The following is a 19,519-nucleotide window of genomic DNA, read 5'->3' on the forward strand; positions in this document are numbered from 1 at the left end:
AGTAGAAATCCTTGCAGAGGATGACATTCCGGTTGCCCAGCCACCAGTCATCTGTGATGGATTGATGATTGACATTTTGATATGCAAAATATGCAGGTAAAGTAACTGATAGCTATACACTGAATTTGGATTGCCAGCATGTTGGGTGGCAGCTGTTGTAGCTATATAAATTCGCATCGCCTTAATATTTAGCACTGTCTCATTAACTAGCAAGCAAGCTGTCTATATCCCAAGTAGCAAGTTGGAAATGTTCCCTCAGATAGCCATTACTTCTTTGCCATAGTGAAATGGCTGCACAAAGATTAAAGTCGGCACAATATGATATCTACTTAGTTAGCTACCATCAGATAGGTAGCTGGCTAGGAAAAAGCGGTCTATCTAGTCAGCTAGTAACAGTAAATACACTAGGCTAGCTTTGGAGCCTATATGATAATCAACTAGCTTGCTAGGTGCAGACAGATACCCTAATGAAGGATAACATTACACTTTTTCCTTTTTCTTTATAGCAAACTATTCATGTTGGATGGACCTTTTTTTCATCTGAAAATAGATTTTTCATCTACTGTTTCTGATATCGTCTCTGATATCTCTGACCTTTTCATTTTAGTTTGGTGTTGAAAGTAATTCATAAAAATATGAAAAAAGTTTAATTATCTCATCTTCATTTACCCATAAGGTCCAATTGAGAAGGAATTTCTCTCTCACAGTGATGACTTGCAAGAAATCAGTATAGTACCCAGGTCAGAGATATTGAGGCTAAATAAAATAAACTCAAATCGAAATCAAATATCAACATGGTAATATCAGTATCAAAATGGTAATAAATATAATCAAAGGTCATCTGTAAAACCCACTTTAGTCCACAGCATGACCTTATGACACATGATGTTATCACCAAACGTAATGTGATAAGCCCCCTAGTGGAATTGCGTGCTATGTTGCGCTGTACTGCTGGATTAGGGAAAGGCCCATTGGGATCTTGGGGGGGCTCATTGTTCATTTCATTGTGTCTGTAGAATAGTCAACAGGTGGTGCCACTTCAACCAGTGACAATTAATTAAAGAGAGTGGGAGTTGGTTCGAAGTGACTATGTTGCTATTGTGTTATGAAGAGACTGGACTTCCAAGACGGTGTGACCACAAAGTGTTTTCACATTCATTTTTCCATGCTATTTCCTATCTTCTACTGTTACATTACTTTTTTGTCACTTCGGACACACTTGAAGTATGGATTGTGAACTGTATTTTTTTTTTTTTGTCAAAAGGGAGCTCCATTAAGTTTCATCCTCAGAACATCACCCTGGAAACAGGATTAACGGCTGAGCAGTATCTGTGCACTTTATTTAATCAGCGCTGTGGGAATGTGTGTGCAAACCTGTGGCTTATTTGTGCTGTAGCAGCAGCTGAAGATGCCGATAATTACATGGTGCTCGTCTCTCAGCAGACTGTGCTGAAACTGTGCCTCCTCATGAGAATTTCCCACCAGCCACAAAACTTAAGGCGGTTAGGTCATACTTTGGGCAGACTGTCTACCTGCCATGAAAAATGTACTGTCTGCCGTTTTTTTTTTTTTTTTTTTCTGTCATGCTGGAGTGGCAGTCTGTGGCTTTGTGACTTACTCTCCGCTTTTCCCTGCAATCCTGCATTCAGTGAAATGCCAACATGTTGATTTCTTCCTTGCAGCACAGTGCAGGGCAGACTCAGGACAGGAGCTTGTGAGCCGCTCTTGAAAATGAGCTCCTTATGGTGACTCTCAGGTTAAAATTAATGGTTGAATAAAAGGGGCGTAAATGGGTAGTTTTGGGCCTGCCCTTGGGGGGAGGTGGGGGTGTTAATTAGGGGCTTTTTATTGAGTGGAACTTGTCTTCCTCGCGTTGTGCTGTGCAGCTTGGGTAGACAGCAGAAGGTTCGCGGAGCAGAGACCATGTGACTGCCAGATGTAAAGAGGATCGGGGGGGTGGGGGGGGGGGGTGAGATGTCAGGCGGTGGTGTTTACGTGGCAAGCGGAAGGACCAGCTAACGGGATACAGGGGTGCAGCGTTCACAGTGGCCCTGGCTGGACCGCAGGGGAGGGGTCTGCTGAGGGTGGGGGCGGGTCAGTTCAGTACAGCTCAGGAGATGGGGCTACATTTTGGCTGGGAAAAAAGAAGTTGTTTACTTTTTTTTTTTTTGAAAACACCAGAACAACCAGTGGTTATTCTAGCTTTTAAAGCCGAGTTCTGTGATAAGCACCTTTTAAATACAGGCCTGTTTGAGAAAGAGGCATCTGTGAAGGGGCAGAGTTTAGTTTGCTCTAGTGAAGCTAACAAGTGACCACTGTTTAACACACATCTTTAAAAAAATGAAAAAAACCTGACCATGCTTACTTCAGTTTTACCTGCCATAAATGTTATCCTGCCTATCGCTGTATATAAAGCTGATGAAAAATATAGTTTTAAGGAATAACAATTATTATTTATGCTGGCTGTGGTACTATGTCTCTGCTCCTCGGAATGTAAATAATCTACCCCTACTCACAGCTGGAGTACCACTATCAAAATAAGGTTAATATTGTACAAACTATAGAATTGGTTTGTCAGACTCATTCCACTTAATTTGTGCAGCTTTTTCCTCTTGCATGGCTCAGTTTTAGCACTGTGTTTAGTGCTTCCTCCATGGTTTGGCAGAATGCTGGGGATGTGCAAGTCTACATGCACTCAGCAGGCTACAACACATAATCCTCAGAGTGGAGATATGGCACAGCTCTGTGACAGAATAAGGTCTCATTCATGGTGTCGATCTCCCTGAATGACCTGGATAAACTTATCCCCGTCGCATTTTTGTGAAAGTGGAAAATTTTTAAACGTTCCCAAGCGCGCTTTGGCAAAGCGCAGCGGCCTTACTCTATCCCGGTCAGTGGGTTATCGTGCGCAGCTGAAAAGCGGTATTTCCCTCACTGACAATAACACGTTAGTGCCCAGGGAATTGAACGTGATATCCTGTCCCATCCATTCAGACATGGATACACTGAAAATTATCACTGCTTGAAAGCTTGAATTCACTGCGGTCCAAAGCACAGAGGAGTTGAGAATTGGATTTTCCTGGGAGAGGTGTGAGGCAAAGGTCTCGCATCACTCCCGCAGCTGGTGGGAGACTCTACAGCTGGCTGCAATAATCTGCAATCTTACAGAAATGGCAATTTTCAAACTGTCAGATACAGAAAGAGACGTGGTGCTTTTTTGTTACAGTTGCAGTTCACCACTGTAATCACAGAGTCCCTCCTCATGGTCTGCACCGTCGGGGCAAACCGCGCTGTAAACCATTCAAAATGTCAAGCTGTCACACGGATACAAACCTGAAGCCCACCACACCACACCAGCTAGCATGTGTGCCTGTCTACAGAGACACAGTAACAGGCAAGTCGTACTCTTAAGTCACAACACATGCCAAATGATAATGGTCAAGAAAACAATGGATTGTTTAGGAGCATAAAAAATTCCACCGAAACCTTTTTCATCACGTGACAAATTCTGCATGCAGATGTCTTTTTGTGTTGCCGAAGGAAATAGCCTCCTGAGGCAGCATTAACTATTATTGACTAGTATTAGCTAGTTCTATATGACATGCTCCCTATGGATGTTCTCATTGCTGAGCGTAAGGCACTTCGTTAGGTGGTTTGTATGTTATTAAGATGATTTGGAATGGAGTTAATTATAAAAACGTGTGGCAGCGGTTGGGAGCTTGCAGTTAAGCGTTTGGTAAACAGTTCCCCGCACTTACAGTATTTGTACTGGTTTTTCCAGAGATAGCGATGTTCTGGCCTACATACCCGCTGTGGCAGAAAGGAGCTCTCAGTGTACGAAGAGAAAGTTTGCAATTAGTTACAGATTTATATGGACCTTCCCTTTGGGAAGTCTGAAAATACTTGGCTGCTGATCCCAACAATGGCATCCTCTTCTGTCACAACTGCAATTAACGTTCTCAGTGGCTTCTTAGGTTTTTTGAATTGATGGTCAGAGATGGATCTGGACAGCTGGCTATGATGCATTTAGTTATTTTTTGTTGTGTTGAATGAAATCATTTTTAATAAGTGTTTAAGATAGCAATGTGTTTAAGGTAGCAATGTGCTGGTTTGATTCCCCGCTGGGGCACTGCTGCTGGACCCTTGGGCAAGGTTACTTAACCCTCAATTGCCTCTGTAAATATCTAGCTGTATAAATGAATAAAACTGTAACCTATGTGACCCACTCTGGATAAGACCGTCTGCCAAATGAAATAATGTAATGTAATGCAGTGTAAAGTGTCCAAAAGGAAAGATCACTGACTCACTGAGGATTCTGACACAGGCATTACATTATATGGTTTTACTCCAAGCATGAGTCATGGCTTAACAGAGACACTAATGGCTATTTGTGCACCAGATGACTAATCAATAAGATGCGTGAAACATTAAAACATACGCAGGCGTATGAATATATGAGTATTAACCCAGAGCCTGTTTGTTTTATTAGATTTTTATGTGGCTGTTTGAGCAGCTCTTAATCTCTGATGTGCACCACCCCTCTTGGAAGCAGAACTGTTTGAGAAGGGAGCAGCTTTTGATTTAGTGACAAGTTTAAGAGGCTGGATTGACCAGCAAATATTCAATAGCTTGACTTGACTTCTGTATACGCCTATATTAATGGTTGATGACTCAATATCTGTCAGTTTTGATCACAAGATTTTGAAATGGAGCTCTATTTAAAATGGCCAGAAGTGCTTATTCATGTACTTGTTTTTGCCACATTAACATAAACATGCCAGGCTTTTTTTTCTTGTGAGAAAGAGAAGCTCAGAGAAAATGCTTGTTTGGACATACCAAGCAAGTCAGTCTTGTGAGTGTCACTGATGTGGTGGGTTCTTGGTACATCCACAAAAACACCCCCTGGGGTTAATTTTGAAAAACGTCTCCGCTTTCTCCAAACAGCTTAAATCTGATTTCAAGCTCCGGTTTGATGCTGATGTTAAATCATAACTGTGGGGTAAACTACTGTTCGTTTTCCAGAGAAACAGCTCAAAACGTATAAATGAATGTAGGCTCCAATATGTGCAGTTTATCCGCATGGGGAACAGTCCCTGACACACACAAACAGCCTTTGTAAATCCCTTAATCCCATCCCATCTCTTTCCTCCCAAAAACGCATTCCTGCGAAGCTCCCAACGGTTTTCTCCCTTGGACAGATCTGAGTATGGAGTGGCGGGTGTGAGGGGGCAGGAACAGGAAGCAAGAGTTTAAGCTCCGTCAGCCAATCATGAGATAGTAGGTTGAGAAAGTAGCAAATGAGACCTGATTATGGCCCTCCCCCAAAAAGCAACAAGATTTGAGGAATCAGAAATTAGTCTCCACTCCTCTTGTTCATGGAGCAGTGTGAGCCAAGGACAAAAAAGAAACTAACAATATGCCTTAAAACAGAAACATGCACACATACACACTTTCCATAAAAGACTACAGAGACAATGCCTAATGCTGTTAGATTGGAGTTTCTGCAGACCCCATCAAGGCTTTAGGCGTTGTGTTGTGCTTATGTAACGGGGTTCAGTGTTTACCCGAGACACAGTGGGGACTGGGAGGAGGTGGAGGTCGGGACATGAAATGGCCAGAAGGAGAGGTGTGCCAGGATTTTTAAAAAGAAAGATTAATCCAAATTTGTTGAGTGTTTGTTTCTGTATGTTGCATGTAAGCCGTTTTCCCCTCGCTGTTCCTGCGTATTCTGAATCCTGAGCCTGGTGAAGGGATGACTCATAAGTGAGTGCTACTGAAAATGGAGACTTGGTTAAACCAGGACATTTAGGCTGTGTGTTCGAGGTCAGTGCGGCCTGCCTGACCCTCAGCCTTTCTTTTCTTAGGCAGTTAAGCGAGGTGTGTGTTTATTTTTTTTCCTCCCAACACCTAGTTGCTGGTGTTGAAGTTCAGCTGAGGCTCCAGCTCATAGTGAGCACCTCCCTCCCACATTACCCATGTTGATTCTCTGGTGCAGACACGTTCAGTAGCTCCGCTTTCATGATATCCAGCATGGAGTGGAGGTGGCTGATGCTCCACAGACTAACGTGGTTTGTATTGGTTTTTGTGCTATAACCCTTATTGCTAAACACCTCTGTTAATTTAAATTTTAGCCGTTGAACTGATGTAAGCAATCAGAACTGCACAGTAATATGCCTTTATAAGGGGGAAAGCTATTAGACACTGAATACATCCTTTCTGGTTTTAAGCCCCTATAGAGCGTTTCAAAACAGCTGATGCGTGTCTCGGAGATGTGGAGATCAGTCCGGGTGCGGGAGAGGGGTGGGTTGAATAACTGCTGCTTTTCTCTCCTCTCCGCTTGCCTGGGGACACGCAGTGTGGATGTACGGGCTGGCAGAGAGTCCAAAGAAAGAGGTGCCAGGTACACCTGTGTCTACGTGCTCCTGTGAGCGGGTACCAACAGCATGCCCGAAATGTGTGTGCCAGTTTGCATCCAGACGGCATGCGAAATCCATCTTTTCTGTTGATCCTCACAGTGTGTTTTTTTGCCTGATTGTGTGTGTGTGTGTTTTTTTTTAACTCCCAAATACCCATTCATCATCTTTACATCCATTTGGAGTCACCACACCAGCATTTCAGAGTATAAATGCGAGCCGGTGCTTGGAGGGCCAATGATCATGCTGGAATTTGTTCATTGGAATTACATTTGTGTAACTGATTTAATGCAGCTGCACAACTACATTTCCCAATATGCACTGCAGTATGTGAGGACAAAGCACACTTGCAAGGCTCAGACACTTCATGCCACTTTATGAATGAATCCCACAACCAAGTAAATGATCATGTTAGAAAGGCAGTAAGAGCAGAAGGTAGAGCAGCACGCTCATTGCTTCTGTCTGACTCTCCTGTTTTAGAGGGTCACAGTGTGCTGGTGCCAGAATCAGCAGGTGTGGGATACAAGGCATAGTGGTGTTCTGAGGCCCTGTGGAAGGAGGGTGAATGAATGTTGTTTCAGGGTCTGGTAGCCAGATCTCACAGCATTTGCCAAGTTCACGTATTGCCTAGAAAGCACTAGAAAGCGCTAGAAAGCAGAGCACCATACACTTTTTTTTTTTACATTTATTAGGCTACATTTTCTGACATTGTGGAGAACACCGATTCAGACTGGAAAGATTTACCAGTGAGCTGATTGTTTGCTGCTAAGAATAAGATTAGGCAATTTAGGCACTTGTGTGTGTTTGCACAAAACGTGTTTTTTTTTCCCTCTGTAAATAAACAAAAGCTTCATCGTCGCCATCAGCAAGGTTTTCACATCTGGAGCCTATTTTCCCAATGTTCTTAAAGAGGTTCAATTGAACAAATTCAACTAGAAAACACATTTTATAGCTTCGCTCTGTCAATATCAGTGTCTGTGCGTAAAGAAGCCATTAAAAGAGTAAAGAAAGAAATTAAAGAGTTACTAGTTACATACATATGTACACAAAGAATGTTGATGCAGTTCCAGTGGGTTAGGCAATCAGATTTCCTTTCCTCAACTGGTCCTTGCGCAATATATATAATTTTATTTTATTTTTTTCAGATAGGTCACTCCTGTTGTACAACAAGGGTTTGCATTTGTTTTTATACCTTATAACTTGTGTTTATACCTATTCTGACAGACAAACGTTTTACATTTATTTTTTCCTGTTTGTTGTTCCATGGGGCAGTTTTTGGAGAGCTCTTTTTATTGCCAGTTGCCACCATTTAGCAAGCAAGATTAGTGAGTCATCACTGACACATTTAAAGCACAAACCCCAACAGTTCACTTCAGGAGAAGCTAGAAGAAAACCACTACTGGATAAGGCTGGCCAGATGTTTGCATTGTGTTATATAACTGTAAATACAGAAATCTCAGTTAATTTAATACATTTTCCTCTTTGTATTGGTCCAGCATCAATCTTTGGTGTTACCCTCAGATTATATTGGGTCTTATGTGTACAGCTTTGAGTGTGACCTTTATGTGATTTAATTGATATGCCTCACTCTTGAAATGAGATGGAAGGCAAGGAGGTCATATATACAGTATGTACCACTTCAGTGTGTTGTTTCGTGCCACAATGTCATAAGTACACCCTGTCAGGCTACAAACAGTGTTGCCCTGACCTGTTATTTGATACTGGAGTTGGGTTTCAGCCCTTCTTCACCTCCCTCTCCTCACAGCAGCTACGGTTTTAGGTGTGTTAGAATTACGAGATATTGATTCAATTCAGAACACAGCTTACACAGGTTACCACCTTTGCATGTCACTGATAAAAGGCATGCTATCATAAAACCCACGCTGAATGCCTTGTGATTGGTTGAACGCTTGTGCCATTTGTGGTGCTGTGTTTCCTCTTATGTGTATAGTACAGTATTAAAGAAAAACAATATGTGATTAGGTATTCGCAAACTTATTTACTTTTAGGTGTATTTATACGTTTTTATAGAAGTGTGTGTGTATGCTGAATATCCTCATATCATCAGCTAAACAACTCTGGAAAGTTGTTTGTTGAAAGTTTCTTTTCAGAGACTTACAGAAGTCAGGTATTTGAAATGAAGGCACCGCCAGCACTCAACAAGTTAAAGACCTAATAGTAAAAAAGCGCCGTGCTAACCAGCCCCAGTGAAATGCTCTCCTCCTGTGTTTCATATAGACAGAGGCCCAGCCTCCCTCTGCTAAGATCCAGCCCACTCACATGTTTCTATTTAAGGAGTGTAGTGTAGACTCTTATGATTGGCGTATACAACCCCCCACTCGCTGTCCAACTCCAGCCTCTGAAGGCAGAAGGAGTCTTTTAGCAGACTGTTTATTTTCCATGGGAAGCATTTCTTTTCTTTCACCCCAGCCTTATCCCCCTCTCCCTCTCTCTCTCTCTCTCTCTCTCTCTCTCTCTCTCTCTCTGCTGGCTGCTGGACTATGGAGGGAATCCACCAGCTAAAATGGGATAATTTTAACTGAACTCTTCCCTGAAAAATAGACATTTTGCAAAAAAAAATATTCAGCAAGTTCTTTCCTTTTTTAAAAGACAGAAACTTCAGATGCTCCTCTGCCTGTCAGTGTGGGCTGGAGGAAGACTCAGCTATATGGCCCAGCTCTTGGCAATACGCACTGAGCCGAGCTTGCGTTCTGATTGGCTGAGGTCCACTGACAGTTTGGCCTATGGCGCATCGGGTGCCTGCTGCTTGCGGCCGCTCGCGGGGAGTCATGGCTGGCGGCTGGCTGACGGCTTGCTTCTTCCCTTCCCCAGGCGGGGACGGCTCGGACCCCATGGTGCTGGAGCAGTACGTGGTGGTGGCCAACTATGAGAAGCAGGAGAACTCGGAGATCAGCCTCAAAGCCGGCGAGCTGGTGGATGTGATCGAGAAGAGCGAGAGCGGTGAGTTTCCCGGAGAGACCCTGCAAAAAAACACGCCGTCTCTCGCCTCCTGTGCCTCCCCGGGGCTCTGAGTTTCCTCTCTCCTCTAACCCCCTTTGTCCTCAGAAATCTTCTCCTCTCTCCCTCCAGCAGCCCCGCGATGCATGGCAGTCCTGTCGGCAGGCACACTTTGGCCAGCAGTCAGGGCTGTTTTTCCCCCTGTTGGTTTAGGCAGAGGGCCAGAATGTTGCCTTTTGCAGCAGGAATGTCTCCTCAACCCGTATATTAATTATCCAGATTACTTCAGGGGGGAAAGAGGGACACGCTGAAATGATATGCTCTGGCCAGTCACACTCCTCTGTCAGCAATAAACAGTTGAGAGATAGAAAAATTCAGGAAACAGGAAAAAAAAAACTCTCTACATTCTGTTTTCTTTAGGGTTTGTTTTCCCTGCTTGACAGCTGAGGAATATGGAAGAGATGCCACAATATATGACCCAGTTTGCAGACGTTCATAACAAAAACATAAAAAAAGTCATTTCATGTAGTACTAGCTATGTGTAGTATGGTGCATTGAAAGTTGCTTCTGTGTATACGGAATGGATATGTGAACGTAAACAAAAAGAGATTCTTGTCGTGCAAGTTCTGTGTGTAGAGGCATGCTGTGCACAGTCTGAATATGATGCAAAATCAAGTCAATGAAAAGACAAATTATAAAGAAGACTACTTAGTATATGTTTGGCAGTACTGCCAGGCATGCCTTGCACATTGCTGGAATATTCACTCTGCAGCAAGCGATGGTTTTTCAATGCGCCTTTCATACATTTTGCATAGAGTGAGGTCATTGTCTGTTTTAACCCAGTGTGGATGAGGGAAAGGAGACATTCTTGGAATGTGGGTACTCTGTATTCCTCCATTAAGCAGGAAACAGAAGCTCATAACAGCATGAGAACTTTTTCCTGAGGCTCAATAGCAGTTTCTTTATTGGTTGGGTTCCACTATCTAGTAAACATGTGCGTTAGTATCTCCGTTTGAAACATTTAGCTGTTGTTCCTTGCAAAAAACAAACAACCAAAAAAAAAAACCAATTAAATCTGCAAACTGTTTATATCTGCAAAATCAATAAAGGCTGGCTCATAATTTACACACCAGCCATTCATAAGCTAGTGCGTCACTTTACAAAAATATGAATCGCAGCAGTGTCAGATGAGGTTGGGTTGTGGCAAAGCTTCTGAGACTTGATGATTTTCTTTTCCACAGCAATTGCACAGTCTAAGCCATTCCCATTACCCATGACAGGAAAGGGATGAATAAAGTAAAAGTGCTTGTCAGTCAATGCTATTCTGTTAGCACTATTCAACTGATGTCATATGCAGTACACAGAGCCTCCCACAGAGAAAGTGAACACCAAGAAAGGGCGCATGCTCAGGTTTCTCACTGGTTGCAAGTGAAACCCGACTCTTCAGAACCGTCGGGCAAGTGGATTGGATAAAGCTGCTCAACAGTGTCCTCATCCAACATCTTTATTCTTTCTGCACCAGCTGATATTAGTGCAGCAGGAGGTCACTTTAAAACAGGTTTGCAAACACATATGAGCTAAGCAGATGCATATTTAAGTGAAGATTTTTTCCCTGGCTGCTGTCTTTTGTTACCCACTGTTTAGATTCACACAATCATGTGGTTGCTTAATGGAGCTTGAAACAAAATTGGCCCTCTCACAGTAAGGATCAGTGACCATGCTGCTTTCAAGAAGTGGCCAGGCAGACCGTGGTGACAGAGACTCATGTTGAGTGTCAAATATATACAAGCACTTTCCATACCTGTGTTTACATGGGCCTCTGTTTTTAATTTGCAAAAGTTCAGTGTGTCTTTGAATTGATTTCATCAATATTTTTTTTCAGAAGAGCTAATAAGCTGAGCCATACATCACGTACAGAGAAAATGGCTTTGCCCATGTTTCTGCCAGACGTTTTCACAGATCAGACTGGAGAAACCACACATATTGTTTTGATGAACAGGACTTTGAGCCCTTGATGATTGACTTCTAAGGCTGTCAAGTCATACAGAAAGAAAGTGACATTTCAGAGGAAATGTTTCCAGTATTGTGGGATGTCTTTTTCTGTTCTGTTTGAATCCTGTACGTTTATATGATCAAACAAGTGCCTCTTATTAGCACTGGGGCCATCCTCCAAACATACAGTATGCACAAATTACACCAAGGGCTTAATATGACCAACATGAGTGTTGCTGTCAATATTAGCGTTAGATAATTAATTATCTAATATATGTTAATAATTTTATGATTGTGGGCTTCACAATATTACTAAATGTGTAAATGTTGTCATCCGTAATTTGCCCATTGAAATGTCCCTTGCTGCTCTTCATTTAGACAACCCTTGCAATAAGTTGATTTTTGTGTCTTTTAATTTGAAATAAATATAGAAAACACATCAGAGCACACACACACACACACACACGCACACACACACACACACACACACACACACGCACACAAGTTAATGTACTCATAAATGGCTGAATAGTACTATTGGTTAAAAAAGCAAAACAAAAATGACAACAAATATTTGATCATGGAATGGCTGAGCTGAGTGCCTTTTTACTCTGATGCTGTAATTGAATTTACAGTTTGCAATAAAAACAGGAGGGACAATGAGCATCATGTTTTACATTGTTCCAGTGAGCAATTGTTGTGAACAGTATTGTGGATAGTCAGGAAAAACATATCAATAAATGTATCTACAAATTTATGTAGACAATAACTGGATACATTGGATACATGATTCATGGATATGTATTTATTTGTGTGTTTTCATTCGTGACAGACAATCTTCTGTACAGTGGGCCTTCTAGGCTTATGGAAATTGCTAAGCAATATTCAGCTAGCAGCTTTTTCTCCTGAAGCGTTTTTGATTTTGGGATGGTCCTGTCTCAAGCGCCTGCACCTGTTGTTGGAATGAGCGGGAGCCGTACGCAGTGATTGCCCGCCATGGTAAATCCCCTTACATTTTGCGACACGTCACTTTGCATGAGCTCCTTCTGTGTTTTTGCACCTCTGCAATGTTGCATAAACGTGAAGTGATAATCCTGTGATTGCATATGCATGAAGTCTCACGCATAGTCTGCGCAGCAGGAGAGAAGGTGGTGTGATCTTCATTGGGAATGCATTTAATGCATTGGTAATAGATGCCGGCAGATTAATCGTGTGCTCAGTTTGGAAATATAGGCCCAGGTGTTGTAAACAATTTCCTAAGATGGCTGTGCTCTAACTGTTTTATTAATTGCGGAGTGTCTTTAGAGCTGAAATGTATACTCAAATATCTTCCTGGGAGAAACATCAGTCAAAGATGTAGTATGACTGTGAGTGTTGATTTTACACACAGTGATAAATGCAGTTGCTTCCTTTGTTTTCTGAATCATAACAATTCAAGGGTACAGATGTACAATGAAAATCTAAAAAAAACATACTGCAATGTAATATACTATACTATACTATGGTACTAAGATATACTATGAAAATAAAAATACTGTTGGCTCTCTGTCCCAAAAGCATTGCTCACTAACAGAGTGTGCAGTCCACTCATGGCAATGTCTTTGTGGACAGTCTGAGCATGTGGTACTAGGTGAGCCGCATCATGGGTGCATGCATGCTGGTTCCACAGAGTGCTGTCAGGCCTTTGTGACATCATAGTGAGGGTATGGTGGGCCCGAATGGAGTGGAGGCAGTCTGAAATGGAACAGCGGTGACATCATTCCATAACACAATGCCATGCCAACACAAACAAACCCTGGTGCATGTAAATGTTTTCAGGCCTAATTTAGTTTTTCATCCATTTGTGGCAGGTTCTTTCCATCCTTGGATATGTGCTGGTATTGCCCCTGACAGGATAGAGACTGCTATATTAAATGTGGTATACATGATTTATTTCCTGCGTTCCTTTTATGTTTGACCTCTTACGTGGGTCATTTTCGCTTCTTCTGAAATGAGCTGGTGAGGGTTTAGAGTCCGAAATCCTGACAAATCAAGAGCGTGAGTGCTGTGAGCATTAGCGCCGTTGCTATCATACTTCATATCCTATGATAACAGGTATCTGGCTAAAGCTGAAAAGCCGTAATCATTCCAGTTGGAAAAAAGATGCATTCTGTTCCCGTGGATGCCTGTGATGTTGTCGGCCAAGCAGGACACAGATGGGGAGTATACTTCCACTGATGATAGAAATGATTTATGCCCCTGTCGTTTACTGTGGGAGCTAATCTTGGCACTGCATAGAATTAATGCACAGCCCACATAGGATGTCATCTCACCTCATTAGACCAGCGATGTCTGGAGGAGTTTCGGGAATGTGTTAATCTACAAGAACCAGACATTCAACCCGAGATTGCCTGTAAAAGGGAAATGGAAACTATTTTTTTTTCTCGAGAAGATATTTCTGAGAAAATAATGTTTGTCCTTAACTGCAGGGGTTGTCAACACGGTTAACCCTCCCTATGTGCGTGTCAGCCCTGTGTCTGCCTGTCATTTGCGTTGTCAGATCTCCAGATCAGGCTCTTTCAGTATCGCCGTCTGATGATTCCTCAGTTTAATTGCTTGAATTGCTGTCACAACCTCAGCTGATGTTTAGTGTCAGGTCTGTCATAAAGTGTCTGCTGTGAAATACCCAGGTGGGTGGTGGTGAGCCCCCCCCCCCCCCAGACACACACACACACACACACACACACCCATCAGTATAGGTTCTTTGCAATCATTGAAATCTGCTGTATGACTGGAATCCATTGTTCTTATTTTTAATTTACTCCAGGAAGAGTTGCTTTCACGTTGTGAGTGGAATTGAGGTTCTCGTTGTCCATTCAGTGACTGAGGTGTGATTTTTCTCCCTCTTGTGACTCTGAGCGCTTATGTCCAGTGTCCTCTGTGTTTATGCTCCGGTGCTCTAGGATGGGCTACGCTGGTTGGGGTAAGACGCGCGCATCTCATGACCGACTCTTAATGGTCTCTTCCTGGGTGAATCGTTTCTGTGAAAAGCATAGAGTGAGTGCGTAGAGCAGATTAAGTGTGACGTGGATGAGCCTGGAGCCTTGAGTATTTATTTTACCTCAGAGGTTTTACGACACACCATTTTATAAAATGAACCCAAAAGGGTCCAAAAATGCTCAAGCTCCAGCGGGCCTGTTCAAGGCTTATATCATTATGAAGAATTAACATTATTTTTCTTGCTTTGAATGTCTTTGTATGGAAGTATGCTGCAGCTTCTTACATTGTTGCACCATATGCAATAGATACTGTCTGTTTCTGCTGCTGTTGTGCTCTTCTACTTTTCGAGTTGCCCTATTGTAGTGCAGCCTTTCCTGCCTTTGCTTAATTTGACGATATTGTTGCATAATCAAATGGTGCCCATTGTACTGTAATTCATTGTTAACGTTCTCCTCTTTTGATTAATTGCTTCAACCATGCTAGAGGCTCTGAAATTCTGATTTCAGATTGTATTCCCTAGAAGTCTGGGAACTTGTGGCTCTCTCATATGCAGAATCAGTTAGAGGATATATGAAAAAAAAACTCTCTTTACTGCCAAAGTTAGCAGTTCAAACAGACTGGTTCATTATTCTAACTTAATGGATACTCCAGGATGTCTTCTATGAAAAAACGTACGTTATTCCAAGCACAGATAGGACACAAATTGCACATGGGTTGTGGGAGTTAAAATGCGTTATTGCCAGGGTATCGAGCTCTGTATTGCATTCAACTGTTTTTTGGAGAAATAAAACAATTTGCATGCTTTATTCTTCAAGTGGGAAATCACTGACTTCTTAGGTCAATAGGCAAGCTTTGCCCATTCAAACCCATGTATCCCTTCAGAAAGATATTTTCGGTCTTCCCTGACTGGTCTGAATTTCAGTTGGCGTCACACCAGTTCTGTGTCATCTTCATGTGGTGTTTCGCTAGACGGTGGACAGAAGTGTTGTGTTAAAAAGTCAGTTGGCATCATCCAACCCTTTACTGGCAGAACTGCAGACTCGCTCACCTGTGAAACTACACAGCGCTGATGTTTTATGCGCTGACAGTCCCCTTTTGAAATAAAAAAAGCAAACTTTGGGAAGTGACTCTTAAAAACGTTCCAAATGTCCAAAGGACTTAGATCTCTCGAGGAACACTGCGGCGGAGGGTCTGTGTCAGTCTTCTGAACCCCAGCGGATCTGACTCACTTACCTGCAATATCGCTTTACACTCGTAACGGATCCTCAAAGGCAACTCCATCCGGTGTTACTCGAAAGCTAAATGCGTGTAACTGCGGCTTTCCCGGGGAATGCGCACTTCCCTTGCCTTTGACACACTATAAAGTGTTATTAAATAAAGAAGCTGAAAATAAAACGGTGCTTTCTCGCTAAAATCATGTGCAGGTATCAGATGACTGGGGTGGCCTGGAACCACGGGCGCTCCCCTTGGGGAAAGCACTGGGGAGAGTGCCTTTGAGTGCACGTCTGGAATAGCAATAACGGCTCACATCAGATCTCTGTTTGAAGTGAGGATTTCGATAATGAAATGAAAAACCAAAAGGCCAATGCCACTTGATAGCCTTGAGAGGCAGATCTCGCAGGTTTGCTGTGTGCGTATGTTTTGCCCCGGGTTAAGCTCAGGCTCAATAGCCTATGCACTTCAAGTAATATGAATTCAGACTCTTATCAGTAAAGTCTGTGTGGTTTCAACATCAGTAAATACTAAGACAGCATGTAGTCTTCCCACTTAAACATGCACTGAAAGCAAACTACATGAACTCAGTCATGCATTTTAGTGTATGCCAACACAGCAGTCATTTTTACTTTATGAATATCTGTTCATTTAAATGTAAAGGGAAAACTAGCTAATCAAAAAAAATAAGCGTAGTAGATCAGTGATTAACAATTTATCTCATCAGTGACCTGTAGCTAATTGCTATGTGGCATTATTATGGCATTGCCTTTATTCCTCATTTACAACCATAACAATGTATTTTAAAGTCGCAGCTGATAATGTCATATATTCAGACAGCACATGACGCCATTTCAGTCGTTATTAGCTGGTTAAGGGAGAGAAAGGCAGACAGTACCATAGCTATTGTGTTTCAGTTCTCTGTCCTCCTCACTTTATAATACGCTCACCTGTGTCTTAATGTTTTAGGTTGCCATGCAGACACATCGTCACAAAAACCTTTGTTCACTGGAGCAACTGCTTATTAAGGCCATTATTAAAGTGTTTATTGTGACAAAACAACCAGCCAAACGAAACCAAGCAAAGTGTCAAATTCCAAGCGTTTTGTCATTTGTTTGACTGCAGTGCCAGCACGTGATACAATGGTGTACGTGATACAAGGACAAGGAACACGGCCTAATCCAATTAAGGCTAGAAGAGACTGCGTTTTCACATTCAGTTCCAGAAAACAAAGGCATTTGAAATAACTTGTACGTGTGCCAGTGTTGAAAGGTTTAATTCCACTTTGACAGAAATGATTTCGTGTCCCCTGTTGTGGAGAGGGAGAAGTGTGGAAGCTTGCCACTTTGGTGTGTCAGACCCACATCTGCTCAATCACTCTGCTTTGTCCCCATATAAATATCTGCCTCTGTACCAAGCCCTGAAGCCATGGAACTAACCCATGGAGATGCATGCTTGTTACAATTACTGCTATTTTCAGTTATATCTTTTCAGCTTTGACTCTTGTGCCTTTGATATGCAGTAGGCCTATTCTATGCAGTAGTCATCTCATGACATACAGAGCCTTGTTAGAATAAACAGTCATCCACTTAGTGGAAGCAGAACTGTTCAGTTCAGTGTGCTTAATATGGAGTTATTAATAACAGCACACATCCCTTGTAGTGATAATACGAGCAACACATGTATTTATTGTGATTTTGTCTCTCTCATAACAGAAAATTGCAGCTTTTATGTGAATGTGTGTAAATGGATGTGTTAGGTGTGTGCAGAATGTGTTTTTGTGTAGGCGGCTGTTCTGTTTGAAACATCATTTTTTCTGCAGTTAGTAAGTGGAGTTTTCTTTCTTCGTTAATGAGATACACTGTTCATCTTTATGGGAGGGTGGGTGGGTGGGTGGAGGTGAAAATAAGGTTAGACCTCACTAGAGCGGTGAGGTTTCGTTGTTGTTTAGAAGGACATGTTCCAGCAGTTCTCAGTGGTGTCATGCCCTCCTCAACCCCCTCCTTGTTTCACAATGGTGTTTTAAAGTGTGATTTTAACTGTGGCCATTTCTTTAGCTGTCCAAACTTGAACACATTTTCAGGAAATTTGCTCTTGTAATGGCGTTTCAATGATGAAGCACAGGGCAGTTAAATTACCTCTGAGCTACATCTGAGGTGAAGAAGACTGTTCTCTCCGTAAGGGGTATTAATGTAATTTTGTTGGTGGAACACAATGTTGTAATAAATATAAAAAATAAATGTATAATAAGTCAGATGTGTATGTAAGATCTAGGCAGGCTTTTACTGGGGATGGCCATGCTCCAGGGAACATGACACCTCTGGGGGAAAATCTGCATCACTATTGTTATCATGGTGGCTTTCTGCCTATTGTGTGCATTTTTATGAAGGAGGTGGAAAATTATTTTGATTTTAAGGGACGGGCTCTCAGATAAACAGACTGTCATGCATGTTCCTTTGGTGAGCAAGCTGTGGATGTTGTATCGAGGCCAGAGAGACTCCTCTCCCTTGGGGAGCCATTGTTTTCCTTTTGGATTTTGCTTCCATGAAGAACCTCAGTCCTGAATCTTATAAATGCTCCATGTCGGCCTGTGCCACGTGCCGTGAGAACTGCTGGCATGGAGGCTGGCAGGTTCATAGTACCTCTGTTTATCTAGGCTTCCTGGCTTTGAACATGAACACAGAGGATGTAGTTATTGTTTTACACACTGGTTTCTTTTTTATTAACAAAAAGCATTTTGCAGTATTGGTTTAGGACAAGGTTAGTGTTGACTGGCAAGCTATGCACTTTTGTTTCTACTGTTTTTTTCCTCACTGGTAAAATCAGTGAGGTCTCTTATATTTTGCACCTGTAATATATAAGGTCTGAATAAGCCAGGAAATGAGCACTTGGGTTGTAGGTATATTTTTTCAAATATATTTTATAGCTGCTTTTGAGGTTCAGTTAGCTTAGTCTAAGCACAGGCCATGTGGGATCTAGGCTAGGCAATGACTGGGGACTCAGCCATCAATAACACTGTTTATTTCCATGAACCTGTTAAAGCTATAGTGTTTCTGTAGCGTGTTGTGTATTCAGATGTCTGGCTGTGTGCACCTCGTTAAGTGGCAGGTTTTATTCAGTCATTACTCATTCTCTTTATTTCCAAAGACTGGTTTACTTTTACCAGCTGCCACTGTGTCCCCTACTGAGAATGCTGCTTGCTTTGCAATGGGGTTCATAGGAAACTGTGTGCGTAAGCCCATATTTAAATCTGCTATGCTTCATGAAAGAGATGGATTTTTATTCCTTTGTCAAGAGACACCGTACACACTGTTTGTTTGTGGTCTTATATAAAGAATACAGACACATTTACCTTTTATGTAAAACACTTTTTGTGGAGTTATGTTTTGGTATTCAGTTCACAGAATGTCTGTTTTTACAAATCCTCATCCCGCACTTTTTAGAGTTACAGTACGAGACTTAATTGCTATGTCTCACATTCTTTTGACCTCTTAAAGGGTGATTAACTAATACTGTCAATATTAACTTAACAGGTGTGCAGTGTTTGCCTTTGGAAAATTATCCTAATGGAGGTTTTTGACAGTTTGATTAATGACGAATCCTCGCCCAGGCACAATTAGCTTGTGATAAGGGATCTTTTCCCTCTCACGGTATATCTCAGTATTTCCAACCTAAATTAAGACCATGCAAGTCCAGCATAATTTTCAATGAACATTCATTTGCAAGGTGTTTAACACTAACAGCAGGGGTACAATACATATAATACAGCAAAAACATCATCAAAAGAATCCTTCTTCATTCATATCATATCTTTTCATTTTCTCACTGTATTTAATTCAAGTCCATTCCATTGGTTCATATTCCAAAATGTTTTCTGTCTAAACCCAGTTGTACCTAACACATGAATTCCCTACCATGTTCCATAATGTGGAAACCCAGATCTCAGAGGATGTTGCTCTAAAACA

General features: G+C 42.0%; 1 protein-coding gene across 4 annotated transcripts in view; it reads left to right on the top strand.

Annotated features, from left to right (window-relative positions):
• LOC118789860 (SH3 and PX domain-containing protein 2A-like) overlaps positions 1 to 19,519 on the top strand; it is an 80,146-nt gene that overhangs the window by 39,266 nt on the left and 21,361 nt on the right. For 2 of the 4 annotated variants that reach the window (XM_036546548.1, XM_036546550.1), the window contains exons 7-8: positions 6,356 to 6,400; positions 9,246 to 9,374. In XM_036546548.1, coding sequence (XP_036402441.1) covers positions 6,356 to 6,400; positions 9,246 to 9,374 — 174 coding nt within the window. The remainder of the gene's footprint in view (positions 1 to 6,355; positions 6,401 to 9,245; positions 9,375 to 19,519) is intronic. The other 2 variants (XM_036546549.1, XM_036546551.1) reach the window with 1 other exon arrangement.

The sequence above is a fragment of the Megalops cyprinoides genome, chromosome 15 (genome assembly GCF_013368585.1).
Source record: "Megalops cyprinoides isolate fMegCyp1 chromosome 15, fMegCyp1.pri, whole genome shotgun sequence".
In the NCBI taxonomy this organism is placed as follows: Eukaryota; Metazoa; Chordata; class Actinopteri; order Elopiformes; family Megalopidae; genus Megalops; species Megalops cyprinoides.